This window comes from Acromyrmex echinatior, chromosome 3 (assembly GCF_024713525.1).
Source record: "Acromyrmex echinatior isolate Ae372 chromosome 3, ASM2471352v2, whole genome shotgun sequence".
In the NCBI taxonomy this organism is placed as follows: domain Eukaryota; kingdom Metazoa; phylum Arthropoda; class Insecta; order Hymenoptera; family Formicidae; genus Acromyrmex; species Acromyrmex echinatior.
This window is the reverse complement of record NC_141854.1, coordinates 20,651,326-20,666,788: the sequence shown is the minus strand read 5'-3', so window position 1 is coordinate 20,666,788 and position 15,463 is coordinate 20,651,326. Positions and strand designations below refer to the sequence as shown.

Genomic DNA, 15,463 nt, shown 5'->3' with positions numbered 1-15,463 from the left:
GGTACCCGATTCCAAATCTGTTCAGGGGCGGAACTGTACGGGGAAACCAGATAGGCTTAGAATGCACAGTTGTGCGTCTAGTTCATTTAAAGCCTTGCGTCCGCGATGCTAGAAATCGCTCCGAGATCTCAGATGAAGAAAGAATTGACCAATTGCATTAGTTAAATAAATTAATTCTTGAGCTGATCACGATATTTATTAATTCTTTCCATTTGACGTGGTCTTGGAGCAATTTATTTCTATCATCGAATGTTGAAAGACTTGATATCAAAACTTAGACCAGAGAAAATTTATCTTTTTACGAAGATAAGATTACATAAAAGACGCTAGCCATAGTATGATGCGGCGAAATGCTACCGTTTTCTGTGTAACGGGTCAAGAGATGACAGTTAACATGTCCGTACAAATTATCGCAAATTGGAAGCACTTGACGAGAAAGTGTGCTTAACGAGTTTGTTTAGCGACTTGTTTAGCGATAGCTACGCTAAATATGTCTCTACATGTCATAGAGAAAATGTTGAGCGACCCGTTATAATAACTTTTAATGAGTATAAATTATACAAAAAGAGCCGCTATATGATAAAATTTTAATATTAGTTCTAATCGATAATTCGACTTTTAAAAGATTTTACAGGATAAATTTGTAAAAATGTTTATAAATTTAATATTGAAAACCGGAATACTATTTTCTTTTCTGAAAATTCTTTTCAAGAAATCATCAACCTCAAATTTAAAATATGATTATTATATTGTAAGATGTGAATCCGTTCCTGTCGACACTTACCTGTAATTTGTGAGCGATTTGCTGTCTTGCGAAAACTCATTATAGGCCGAATGAATATTAACGACCTATATTTTGCGTATTTATGGAAGAATAACTTAACCTTTAGAATAACTGTTATGCATAAGATGTGCCTTTAATTATACTGATGGACAGAATAATTCATACAAGAAGAGAGGAAACATCCATAATAATTAAATCATATTTTCATACGTTATTTAACAAAAATAATGAATCTCTACTGAAAGATAATAAATTTTTTTCACGAGAATAATTATAAAATGTCCACTTGTGGTGTGTGTGTGTATATATATATATATATATATATATATATATATATATATATATATACTGAATGATATGTTGTGTTTGTAAATAAATAATATAAATAATAAATTAAATATAATATAATTATATAGGATGACGAAATGTCATATCATTTAATTATCAATTTTTAGATTTTGATATATATAATTAATTCTATATCTCAGTTCTCTGCAAATTTTGTTAAAAATAAATGAATTATATATAAATAGTATGATATTTCGTTGCCTTATATTTTATAAATGAGATTCCATGAGTCATAATTATTTGACAAACATACTTTCATAAAAAAAAATCACATATTTCGAAAATTATTTTTGGTGTTATATATTACAGAACTTAAAATTTATGATTCGAAAATCATTAAATAGATTTTACACATTTATGAGATATTAATTCTCTTGGCACATCATAAATAATCTCATAAACATATAAGAACATTTCAATATCAAATTAACAAGTAATAAACAATATATACATATATATTGATAAATAATAAAACATATTGCTTCTGAATTGAATATTATTTAATAAAATATTATTTAATAAAAATTTTATAGTTTACTGATTTATTTCCTTTTGTATAATTTATTTCCTTTTCTTCATATCATTTTTAATTTCAAAAAGAGTTCGCCTTGAGACAACATATTATACCTCACAAACACTTTACCTATTGAAACTTATTGTTCAATTATCTATAGCTATGCTTAAGGGTTCTTTCGCGATGATGGTTCATACAACTGGGTCATAGGTCGATGTATCATCCACACTCTCCGCACAAGAGGATTGTCGTTAAAATAATGAATCAATCCTGCAGATTATATACTCATTATTTCTTCGACTCGCAGTTATAACTGTCTTCTCAACTGTGCGCGCTATCTGCTCTTATCTGAACGAATGGAAACGTCTTAACAATAATAAGCTGCCTCTCTCGATACCAAGTTTTGTGGAACGTCTAGGTTGCTACGTAATCATCGTTTCTGATAACGAGAAATTGAGCTTTCGAGTTTTCAGTATGTTCTCGATCGGTACTGTATGTGCAGTGCCACGTTTTGTGATCGAATACGAAGTCTCACGAATATCGCGACTGAACACGAAAGATTCGCACTTGTATATCAGCGGCGCGACGTGAACGCGAATTCTTGCAAGTTATTGTACTCAGACAACACAAACAGAAACGTTAACTTTTTACTTCTGGAAAAGTCGTAGAAAATCGATCGACATGGCACCCGGTACCGTGATCGCTGCCTTCTCAGTCCTCAAAAATCACGTCAAATTCAAAGTTAATCAAAATTTCATAGCCATTGACAATATCGGTAAGATATTTCCATTTTAATACTATATACTTTCTATAATTATTATTTCTGACATCTGATGCGACCGAAATTGATGTACGATTGATGGAAGAATTTACATTGCATCACTAATTATCACACAAATTTAATTATCGATTAGTTATCGCTTTTACATAACGTGTCTACTTAAAAATATTATATGTTATATTAGCTAACAATAAGTAAAAATAAAAAAGCATATGTATTAAATATAATTAATATACTTAATAAATTTATATTTAATACTTATATTTAAATACAATATTATAATTAAATATGTATATTCAATATAAATAAAAAGAAAAGAATGGGTGTGCTTAGTTTTCAGATTACATTACAGAGTTACGTTTCTGTTGCTTCTTGTTGCGTCTATTCTAGTCACCTCCAGACAATTTATTGGAGAACATATAAGGTATGTGTATAGTAATCGTACAATTTTTTATATTAAATTGTTTATAATTATGTTGGATTTAAGCAGTTTAATATCGTAATATCTTAAGATAAATTCTTATATTTATTTTTAAAAGGTGCATCGCCGACAGTGGTGTATCATCACAGGTTATCGAGACATTTTGCTTTTTCATGTCCACATACACCGTAGTAAGTCTAAAATTCTGTTGAAAATAAATGATGTAGAAGAAAATAAATAAATAAGAGTTGATGAATCGAGCAGGTTTGTTGTGCTAATAAATGTTATGTATTAAATATAGATTGAAAAGTTGACTTTTAAATGCTTTTTCCATAATAATGTTTTTATTTAAATAAAGATACATATAATTGCATATTATATTTCTAATATCTAACGTTTCGATTGAAAAAATAATTTTGTGTACAATATGTTCATTTTTATGAAAGTTACATGTAATCGAACTGGGTGCGGTCCCAACAAAAAATAATCGTCTATTAGATGGTGAATTGATGTTGAAATCATCTTATCGATGTCAGCTCGGCATCATTTTTATGAATCATTTCTTACTAGGATATACCATACATTAGTGTGTTTGTTCCCGTAATGGGGCGTTTAAGAATTAACGAACAAAGTCATATATTACAAAGTCACAGACGAGGTTTTGACTTTTATTATAGTCACCTTCAGTGTGTTAAATGCTTGTCAAATAATGAAACTAAAATAAATATGGACGTTACAATGACATCGACGTAAATTTTAAAATAATTATAAGCACACCGTATCAAATGAATCCAATTCAAATGTTGTCTCAGTTTCAACAAATAGTAATATAATGGACGTATATATAAATTATATATGAATAATGTTGATTATATAATTTGTTATTCAAAAATAAAAAAGATAATCGATGTACAACATTTATTTTTAATTTTATTGTTTGATGAGAACTTTTTGTTAATTTTTTAACAAGATGTATTTAATACACTAACATTTTTAGCAAGAAAAACCTGCTCAACTCTTATTTATTTTTTTCGATTTTCAGTTTTATCTATAATCTCTTTGTATTTTTAAATAATGTATAACTTTACTGATTCTATCTTTATAGCATTTCAATATAGTGACTTTTTTTATTGTTAATAACATAAATTTATCGATTACACGTGTTTGCTATTTTACGCACAATAAGTATGGAAATAAAAAATCCAAATAAAGTTATACTAGGGAATTATTGACGTTGTAAAGTTCTTTTCTCTTGCCGTCTATAAAAAATTATGTTAAAAATCTAAATATAATTAAATACTTTTCATTTAGTAAGTAATACAAATCGATACAAACGTCGTTTTACCTTTCTGGACATTCGAATAAGCCAGAACGACACTTGTATCGACTTATGTCACCAAATGGTACTCATTATTATTTCCCGCAGACGCTGCTTATTATCAGCTGATTTTTAACTGTTTAGGTGAAGCATCTGAATGCTACCGCGGTAGAACAGGGCGAATTACCACATCCTGGCATTGGACCAGCTGCCAAAAACGACCCTGTCATACACCATGCTTATTATCAATGGGTGCCCTTTATTCTGTTCTTCCAGGCACTCCTCTTTTACTTGCCGCACTACCTATGGCGAAAAACAGAAGGTCGTTACCAATTCATATCTCGCGTACTCGTCTACGTATCGCACGACATTTATGAGCGCATTTATTTCAAGCGGCGAGCTAATCATCATTAATCTTTTCTCGCCGTCATGATCTAGTCATATAACATGCATACAGTGTCCCACTTACAATGTAACATTACGCTATTCGTAAAATTACTTTTATGTAATGTCAGAGAATAGTTAGGCATACATTATGTTTGTAATCCACGCAATAATGAATATTTGAATTCGAATATTTTTTCTTATTTGAGTATTCAAACTGTTTGAATTAAACATTCTAAATTTGGAATTAGTTTTATCCCAAAAGAGTGAACTCTCATTCCTAAAGAGTGAAAATTCTCTCTAGCAATCTAATCTCTTGAAAAGAGTGAAAATTCTGTCATTTTTTCAAGATATTATCAGTGAATAGCGATCTAATCTCTTGAAAAGATATTATCTTGAAAAAAGTGGCAGAATTTTCACTCTTTTGGAGTGAAATTCGCTCCAAAGAATTTAAAGAGAACCTATTATCCTCGGGAATATTTACATCCAAAAATGGGAACTGTTACAGGCAGTATTGCGAAAACTGTAGAGTGTCATAATTTTTTAAAATTCTAGGCGGCCGATTAAGTATGCTGGTATCAGGATTACACATGGCATCTTTGTCATTAAACGAAACGGAGATTCAGGTGAACGATCAGATGAAGGTGCCATCGAAAAAAGAACGCGATGAGAAGATACAACAGATTCGCATTGGCTTCATAAATCGCCTGCACTTGAATCGTCCATGGGCATACAGTCTGACTCTTTGCGAGATTATGAATTTCATAAACGTGATCATGCAAATTTACTTGACCGACTGGTTCCTCGGAGGTGCTTTCCTCGGTCTTGGTGAAGCGGTCTCGGAGCCTCCGTCTAAAGAGAAAATAAATCCACTCGATGTAATATTCCCAAAGGTAGTATAGTTTTAACTTGTTGTTATTTTTGTATTCTATACAATATTATGATTAAAGTCGATGTCGTCATTTCTAACAATATTAACGTGATATATTATATAATATTTTTAATAATATTGATAACTATATATTATTGATAGTGACTATGTAGTAATCGATGCTACATAGATTAGATTATTATATCGTGATATAATTATTATATAATAATTATTATATTTATATTGTATAATATCAGATTACTATTTGAACTATAAATTCATTGAATTATTAACCGTCAATATTATCTAATATTATTATTAATCTTTTATAATGCAATCTTATACTTTTGAAATCCGATTTTTAAACGTAAAATTTTTATGAACTACTTCATCGATTATCAAAATTAATAAAATCCAACTCTTCATTCTTCCGTCTTTCAAAATTAAATTCTTTGAATTTTGATTGTAAATTTTTATTAGTACAGTTTTGTCAATTTTAATTATTAATAACAAATTTTAATCTTAAATAATGTCAATATCTTTTACCTAATCAATATAGTGGCAGCATTCATGAATATACAATTATATTCTTAGGTAACTAAATGTATTTTTCATAAGTACGGTCCTTCTGGTACCATACAAAAGCACGACGCATTGTGTGTGATGGCACTGAACATCGTTAACGAAAAGATCTATACGGTCCTTTGGTTCTGGTTCGTCGTGTTGGCGGTGCTAACCGGTTTGGGATTGATTTGGAGAATACTAACTATGGTCCTACACGCAAGGTTGTTAAATTTGGTCTCTACGTATTTTTCCATCGTCAACATGTTACGTTTTGTGGCTTTATAAATTCTCGTCATGGTACTCGTCGCTCACTGGTTTCTTTCCTGAGAATTCTCGTTTGACGAATTTACAATTATCATACATCATGTACGTAACTTGCTAAAGTAATTTCATGACGGTTTTCTCAGCGTGTCCAGTAAACACCAATTATTAGTAACATAACATTAATATTATAATTTCACATTCAACAATATAAATATATAATATAACATATGTTATATGACGATAGATTGTTGAGTGTGAAATTATATAACACTGATGTTATATATATAGAATTATTGAAAAAAGAATAATTTTGCTGAAATATCTAAAAATTTAGTTAGATACAAATCTGAAAATATAATTTTATTAGATTATCAAAATAATTATGTAGGATGCCCAAGCTGGCTGTTAGAATATCAAAAAAATTTTAGCAATGTGCTTGAGTTTTTTACATAATTATTTTGATAATTCAACCAAATTATTTTTAGATCCGTACCTAAATTTTTGTTTCAATAAAATCATTCTTTCCGCGTAGAATATTCATATCTCATCCGGAAAAAACTATTTCTATTTTTATTTATCGAAGCAATAATATTACTATTTAATGATATATCCGGTGTAAATTTACCGTAAAGTTCATAATATTATTCCGTAAAAATATATGCTAAAATATTATTTCATAATATAGAGGCGTGTCTGCAAATTTCAATGAATGTACATCACGAAATCTAAGAAAATGCCCACTTGAAAATACTATATAAATGACGAAATGTAAGAAAATATACAGGAACTAGCAGTGACGTTAATGTACCGCGATAAGGGTTCTTTAATATAAAAATGATGACATAAACCACGAATGTGATGCCGCGAACGAGCGACTTTCTCATTGCGGTTTTTTCATTTACAGAAGTACATCATTCAACAGGTTTGTGTTTTCCATGGCATGCCCTGGAAAGTATAATCCATGGAACGTACTCAAGGTCACTCATGAGTACTATTTCGGCGATTGGCTGTTTCTCTATTACATAGCGAAAAATCTGGACAACTATGTATTCAAAGAACTCCTTCAGAGTTTGGCGGAGGAATTGGAGAATAAACATCACGCTCGTTTTAAAATTTTACCGTCAGAAGTGGAGCAGGGATTGTTGAACGAGCAATGGGGAGATACTCTTAAATTTTCCAATGAGAACGAAAAAATAAAATAGCTCTTAAATAATTATCTATAAATAGACGATCAAGAATGAGATTAATGACATGGACAAATGGATCAATAATTATTTACTTAAATCCATACTGTCTTGATTTTGACGAAATTTCAAACTGAAACACATAGTTTTAATACTTTATTAATTACGTAACTATATTAATATATATTAATTACGTAAATATAAAGAGTTCCTACGAAAACATTGACGTAAAGTCAACAGATATAATATATTGGATAAATCTGCTACAATTGTATGTGATTTATAATAATGCGACGATCGTTGAATTGTTAAAGTTTACGCCATTCGAGATCGCTATCTCGCGTGAAAAAATGTGGACTGTTTGAAACGGATAGCAAGAAGAATATATTGTGCATCTATATGGACAACAATCGCGTGCATTCACACGCGTATTATAACACTGCCAAATTGCCTCTTTACGTATAAATATATAATACTTTAGCTGCGATTTACTACGATTGTTGAATAATGCGCGTCTCGCGTGCAGCTCGTCGCAGCCTCGCATAGTCACATTTGTAGCCACGCACGACATAACTGCTCAGTCGAATGTCTTTTAACTATCTCGTAGGATTCGTGTGTACGTTACGTGCGATCGTATGTCGAGCATATGCGCATACAAGCGGTATATGCGGTAAATACATCCGTACGTTGCACCGACTCGATAAATGGATCCGACAATAATTCGAATCGTTAAGTCGTTAAGGTCTCTGATTGGAATTATGCCATGGCCTAGTATCGAACAATCGAGCATTCGATACATTTAGCTTTTACAACTAAAGAATTATTACTCGCGTATCTTTTATCGGTCGTTCGAAAATATCGACTTGATAAAAGATCTGCATTTATTTCATATTCATAATTTTCCTCTGATAGCTTCGATTTAGTTTCACGTGAGAGATCATTATCGATTTTAAATCTATTGTAGTTTTAGATTTAGCGTTTATATGAAAACCACATGTTTTGTTAAATCATTGTATTTAGATGTTGCATAATCGATCAGCATAAGTTATTTATACTTTAGTGAACATAAAAATCGGAGTGTAAATTAAATGTAAGGAAATGAAACGAAATGTTAAAAGTATAAATGTATTTGTATTTCATTTACGCTTCCGTTGTTCTCTTTCTTTATATTCAATTTATTTTATTCTCGTCACTCCGATTTTTATTTTCGTCAGATTTTTATTAAATATTTCTACAATATTGTATGCTACAGTTAAAACACGCTTATAATATGATGTATGAATGTTTACAAGTTCTATCAATAAATATAATAAAAGAGATATTTATTTACTATCGTTGCGACTGTATTTAATATTCACTGAGGATGACTTCAAAGTAAGTCGAAATAAATGAAGATAGTCATCAATATCTGAGTATTCATCTGCATTTTCAAATATAGCAAATTTATTGCGTTGCATTTCCTAAATTTTCGCTCTTACATCTGCGTTTGATTCTCATTAGCCTTTGTCCGAATTTATTGTTTTGCTTATTTATGCATAACAATTCTAACGAAATTCATACGCTAAAAGCGTACAACGTGACTGGGTCACAACGCGCGACATCCTTCAGCCAGAAGTTTTTCAACGAGATGTTTAGAACTCTCTTTACAGCAGGCTTTTGTCTTCGTGCGGATGCATACCGAGAAACCTGAGAGTCCAGGCCGGCGAGCTGGAATCGTCATGGCCGGAACTGCAACCATTATGTTCTCTTGGTCGGGAAATGAGAGGCGACGAGAAAAAGAAAAACGTTGCCGGGAAGCTTTGTGCCTGTATGTCGGCGCATTTGGACTTCAAACTCTGACGAGACGCCGTTTATTTTCTTTGTTCTATGTCATTTTTGCTTCGAACCCGGACAGATCAAGTCGGCGCAGTTGCGATCGATCGACGCAATATATCTGTAGCGAGTGTTTCAGAAACGGGTACCTCTATAACGGGGCTTATATCGTGGCTAAACACATGTATATAGAACCCGTAACTTTGTGCTGATTGCAAATGAGCATGGAGATAGTCAAAATTGATTCTGCCAGTAATGATCATAACGGTATTTCTTTTACTTTTGCTTTGTATTATTGTATTCGTAGAGAAAATTATAGGAAGACTCATTTAGTTTTCAGAGTCCAATTAGTCAGAGAGTTAATAATAGCGGATGTTAGATTTCCAGATGTTGAAGATAACAATTTTCGAAGATTTCTCCTCATAAATGCAATTATGCGAGAAGCCATTAAAAAAAAGAGAAAAATCTTACTTAAAATTATAGCTCAAAACTAAAAGGCTATAATATATAATTTCTTCTAAATGTTTATTTTAATAAAAAACACTTCAAGTATATATATGTACATATATAATTAGTTAGAAGAAAAAATAAAGCATTATATATATATATAATTATATGATATTCATTCATACGATTTTTAATGCAAAAAACCAGTTCTAAGAAATAAACAGCTTCTTCGCTCCAACAATTATTGCCAGCCACTTTTATAATAATGCAAATTTTATGACATGTTTATTTCAGCTTGAAACATTTATGTTGCTCTTATACGATAACTTGGACTTTTGGTCGAATATTCGAAACGTTACCTAAGATTAACCTTCGTCAGTTTTAAACAGAAACCAAATGGGAAAAATATGACGGAAAATCTGAAAAACAGATGCGCATTTCTTGGGCCATATTCGGGGTTATATATTATATTACAGACCCTGCTGTCTAAATGATTTGGGTCAGGATTGACATTTCCTTATCGTTTGTAGCTTTTAATCGTACAAAGGAAAGGACAGTTTTCTTTAGAAACAGTTTTTTTTAGAAATTCCGTCTAAAAGTGTAGATACAGATCTTAAGATAATTTTGTTGAATGTTGGAAAGATAATTTTTTTTTTCGTAAGTATCGTAGTTCTTAACAGCAATGGTCTTCCAAAGGTATTATATACGTCTTCGCATACAGTCGCAATGAATATATGCCGATGGTGTGTGGTACTTGCGGGAATCGAATGTCGAATGCGTGTATGCAATGCAGAACGCGGTTCATTTTTCGTCAAAAGATTATTGTACCGGATCTTCGTGAGAAAATTCAAATGCATCCGCGCGATATGTTGTAAGGGCGCCCGCGATATTTGCATGCCGCGGGCAGCGCGAATCGTCTTCTAAAGAAGATAAAATCTAAGGTTTAGACGGATGTAGATACGAGTTGAGCGTCGTGATGCATATGTTGCACATTCCGGCGAGTCGTAAATCTAGATGATGTTTTCGTTTATCTCGTAAATGCTCTCGGCATGCACTAATGTAGATATATTCTTTGAAAGATCCGTCTCAGTCGGATTTATGAATGAGTCGTCTTGATCCATAAACGTTGATGCGCGTGCGTTTCCAGGAGGATAATAAAAGATGCGTGAGATATATTTGAGGAGAGGAAACTTCTCGATCAACAATAAGCAATCTTGTACAATGACGTACATCCGTCTTTTCTTAGCACATGCTGCATATACGTAATATGACGAACATTAAATGTACTCATACATGAGCAACAGGTTGCTCTTAATCTATCTAGGACACCAGATGTACGACATTGCGTGTATGCATGGGCGAGTTATTATATGTATGCGTTACTTCGTATATATATTTTTTTCTAGATGTTAGAAATCACATTTTGTTTCACGTCATTTACAGATGACTCTCTGTCATTCTAAGAAAAATACGAAAACACAAATTTAAAGCTGCATACTCAATATTATAAGTATTATGTAATAATAAATATATGTATAATATAAATTATAATAAATAAATTTTAATATTTATAATTATGTAATACTAAATATTATAGATTTTTGTGTAATGTTAGAATATTGGTAAAGTATACAAATATTTTTTTTCGTCATAAAACTAATTTGATCTCTTTGGTTCTCGTAAAAAAAGAGACAAAAAAAAAACTGAGGCAAAATTGGTTGACATTTCAGCTTCAGGTTTAAAATATGCTTTTTAAATGTTAAATTCGAACGAACGACAGAGTGGAAACTGTTGCTGTACGAATTCATTATACAGATGACACAAAATTGCGTCAACTATTTCAATTTCGTGACCCTCCCATAAACCGGTTTGTCCGATCTATATAGTGACTATGGTAGCGTTTCGAGAGAATTGGAATGCATGGTTCCACGTGTGCAGGACGAATTACGGTTGCGATCGAAGTGCTTCGTCGGACAACGTATCGAAAGCAAATAAAAAAAAAATACAAGTGAAAGGTCCGTCGAGGTTAAGGAACTTGGCGAGCCCTAATAAAAAGCAGTTGTGTGTAATTATTTTCATTTTTATTGCGAGATACCTGTAATTCGAGCAATCTTTTCTCTCCGTTCACTTGTATACAGCTTGTTAGATAATTCGCGTTCATGAGAGAATAAATAAAATTATGAACGAAGAATTCCGTATGTCATTTCTTCAAAATAGTGCCAAACAATTTCTGCGATCAGAACTGAAGAGGATTTATATATACAATATATATATATATAAAATATTAAAAAATTTAGCTATATTAATAATAAACCACGATGACGGGTATAATTTCTATCTTTCCATCGCGTGTTGACAGGATATATTTCATTTTAATAGATAAGTTACAAAAGTCAATGTTGCCTTATCTAAATTTTCACGATGCTGTGGTATCTTTAACTTCTACAAAAAAATATGCTCACGAAAGATAAACAATTTTATTGAAATATCTAAAAATTTTGCTGAATACAAATAAAAAATAATTATGTTGAATCAAAATTATGCTGAGCTGATTGCTAGAATATAAAATTTGTTTGCAATACAGCTTATTAGGCTTGAGTTTCCTACATAATTATGTTAATGAACGAACAAAATTATGTAGGAGAATACTTTCTCCTACATAAATTAACAGTTCTATTGAAGTATTTAAAAATTTAGATAGATCTAAAAATAATTTTGATAGTTTAATAAAATTATTTTCAGATCTGTACATTAAATATCTACATTTTTAAATACTTTAGCAAAATCTTTTCTTTTCGTGAACATATAGATTTTTCTGCAAAAATTAAAGACACTATAGCATTGTAAAAATTTGAATAAGGCAATATCTATATACTTCTGTACACGCAACTCGTCGATTAAAATGAAATATATCATGTCCTTAACGCGCATCGCGATGGAAAAAAAATACAAATTACATTCGCCGTCGTGACTTATTATCAAGGTACGCATTGCATAGCTGCACACGCATGCCCGAAGCGATGCAATGATCAATATGAATAGTTAACGAGGACAACTGACGAAGCGGCAGCCACGATGAGAATCAATCGGCTGAGTTGTAATTTTTAAAGGCGTTTAGGAGTCACGGGAACAAACGTATTCCATTGTGCGCGTCGGCGGTTCCAACAATAGCGGCTTCTGAATCTCTGTGGAAAAATTCTAGAGAGCGAAGGCGATTTTTCTCGACCTGCCACAAACGGTTCGTTGACAGCGTATGTGGGCGGATGTTAATTAAGATAACGATGTTTAAAGATGTACTAAAGATGCGGTGAACTCTTCGTCGATTCTTCCGTATTCGGTTTAATTAGCAAAGAAACAAAGAAAATTAGCACAAAGCACGGCTCTTGTGTGGCGTTGATGTTGTAATGGATTTGATTATTGAGATAATTGACTGCATACTTTATTACGAAAATTATAACATGTATGCAAAAGAAAAGATTTGAATACTATCTCCGTAATACTATCTCCGAGCTATTGACGATAAAACGTGATTAGAGTTACGTATCCTATTGAAATCATCTCGATCATTTCAGAGATACAATTATTTTCAAAGAGGTAAAGCAATGCGAAAAATTATAAAGTTTACGATGAAGATACGAACAGCTCGTACAATATTCGCGTTGCATAAGATGAATACAGACTACCCGACCATTGCGTCATCTCTCGTCCATCTGGTCCATCGATTGTATAGTCATGGAGATGACGAAAAACGTAACGGCGGATGTAGTCCGCGGATGTGCAGATTATTACGTCCTTACGCATCCGCGAGTTCGCATGAATGGAATCGAATCCGTAGTAATTCTCACACTTCCGATGCATTTACGCGAATGAGTCATCACCGAAGCTCGCGGATCACACTTGGAGTTTTTATACAAACGAACGCGTTACTCACAGCACGCAACACTAACGTCACGATGATTGTGCGAGATAGTAGAGTTGAAGAAAAGTTTATTATATTTAAAAAATGTATTAAATCTTTCCTCAAGGATAAGATAACATTATATGAAAACTTGTACTTATTTCGAGATTTCTCCGAAAAAGACCGCAAGCATATTTCGCTTTTTGCGGTTAAAGTAATCGTGTAAAATGATAAAGATTATACGTTCAACAGAAAAAAATAGCTTGGCAATTTGTAAAATTCTTTAATACGTTTGTATATTTAGATCCAGTGAAGAATTGAAAGCAAGATTCAATCATGTTAAAGAATCTTACAACAGTTCACCGTTGGAAAAATGTGTCGAATTTAATTAATTAATAAATTATATGTCTCAAACGGTCCACTTACATTTTTTAATTTAACACAAGATGAATATAGAAGATATTACACAAATAATTATATAAGAGAATAAATACAAAAAAAGATAATATCAACACAATTTATTAATAAATGGAAGCATATTTTTTCAGTATAATTAATATTTATGATATGTAAAATTAACCCACATTTTTTTTATTCATTCATCTTAGAATTTATGTTTTAAAACAGTTTATTTTTACGTTTTTTACATTCATAAATTGTGCATAAATTTTGATACTAAGAAATGTTAAATATCAGTTTGACATAACACAAAATCTGTAAATAACATAATCACATATGTTAAATTAACACATCTCGGATGTTAAAAAATTCAATACAAACTGTGTAACTAATAAAAACGTGAGTGGACCGTTTCCACCACAAACACACAATTTTTTTTACTCTGTGCTGCAAAACTGTTTTTTCCGCCAAACGCAGTTAATAGCACTTTGATTGTTACACGGATTTTTGTATAATCGGTTCCTGGCATTACACACTATATAATTTTATAGCTAACTTTTCTAATTTTATACCTAACTTTCATAAGTATAAATTAATTTATATGATTAAAAATTTCATATTTTTTAAAAGATGTATGTATTTATAAGATGCATATATTCAAATTGATATACACATAGCGCCCTATAAATGTTCATATATATATATATATACGTATATGAACATTTATATATATAAATAAAAAATATATATAAAAACAAAAATATATACATTTAACTTACAAGCTTAGATATTTTCGACAAATTTTTGTAAAAAATTTCGAAACTATTTCGACTTGTGTCATTTTCAAAAAGCTATCTTTATCTTATTCTATTATTTCATTAGATCTTGCTTCAACATTGGAAAAGAAAAATGAGAATGAGAACCATCAATTCGTAAATGAGTTTCAAATATCATTAAACGTACAGATGTAGAGACAAAAAGTCAAGGATAAGATGGAAAGCTGCTTCTCTCTGTGAGAAGTTCGAGGAATTCGAAGAATCTTGCAAGGGCAAATAAGATTTCGTTATTTTTCCTCGAAGGACTTGTTCGTAGCTGTATCAGCGAGAATGCGGAATGAACTTAAAGAATAAGATTATTAGAATCGTCAATTCTGATAATATACATAAAATTCTAATAAAAAGATACAACTGAAATTCAGTTAAGAAGATACAGCAAAATTTACATACAATAATTTCACATTATTACGATGAAAGGTAATGACTTTTATTATATTTTCTGTAATGTGTAAAATTTCAAATAATTTAAAATAATAAAGATGCAAAGTCCTATTTAATAATAGAAATGTAAAGTTCTCTCTAATTATTAATATTCATGTCTCTTCACATGACTTTTGGAACTCTTATGCAAAGCACAAGAGCCAACATAACAGCCATGAAATTCATCGTTAATTCTTCTTGGTAAGACGAACTGTGAC

General features: G+C 31.2%; 1 protein-coding gene and 1 long non-coding RNA gene across 6 annotated transcripts in view; one reads left to right on the top strand and one right to left on the bottom strand.

The window, feature by feature from the left end:
- The window catches only part of LOC105146207 (uncharacterized), a 175,257-nt gene that overhangs the window by 23,910 nt on the left and 135,884 nt on the right, over positions 1 to 15,463 (bottom strand). The window contains exon 3 of one of the 5 annotated variants that reach the window (XR_015544578.1): positions 3,867 to 4,469. The exons of 3 other annotated variants lie outside the window; for them this stretch is intronic. This is a non-coding gene — a long non-coding RNA (uncharacterized LOC105146207). Of the gene's footprint in view, positions 1 to 3,866; positions 4,470 to 5,302; positions 5,403 to 15,463 lie in introns of those variants that run through there. One more of the 5 variants, XR_015544576.1, reaches the window with a different exon arrangement.
- Positions 1,687 to 8,752, top strand: Inx7 (innexin 7). Its single transcript, XM_011056329.2, has 7 exons — positions 1,687 to 2,421; positions 2,761 to 2,851; positions 2,967 to 3,039; positions 4,311 to 4,488; positions 5,106 to 5,443; positions 6,016 to 6,206; positions 7,154 to 8,752. Exons 1-7 carry the CDS (start codon positions 2,328 to 2,330, stop codon positions 7,449 to 7,451), a joined length of 1,263 nt encoding a protein of 420 aa, XP_011054631.1. The 5' UTR covers positions 1,687 to 2,327; the 3' UTR covers positions 7,452 to 8,752.

Excerpts from the sequence above, each read along its gene's own strand:
- Inx7 (XM_011056329.2), top strand. The coding sequence starts at position 2,328 with ATGGCACCCGGTACCGTGATCGCTGCCTTCTCAGTCCTCAAAAATCAC. Across the intron at positions 2,422-2,760 it reads CATAGCCATTGACAATATCG|TTTTCAGATTACATTACAGA; the intron begins GTAAGATATTTC and ends GGGTGTGCTTAG. Across the intron at positions 2,852-2,966 it reads TTTATTGGAGAACATATAAG|GTGCATCGCCGACAGTGGTG; the intron begins GTATGTGTATAG and ends TATTTTTAAAAG.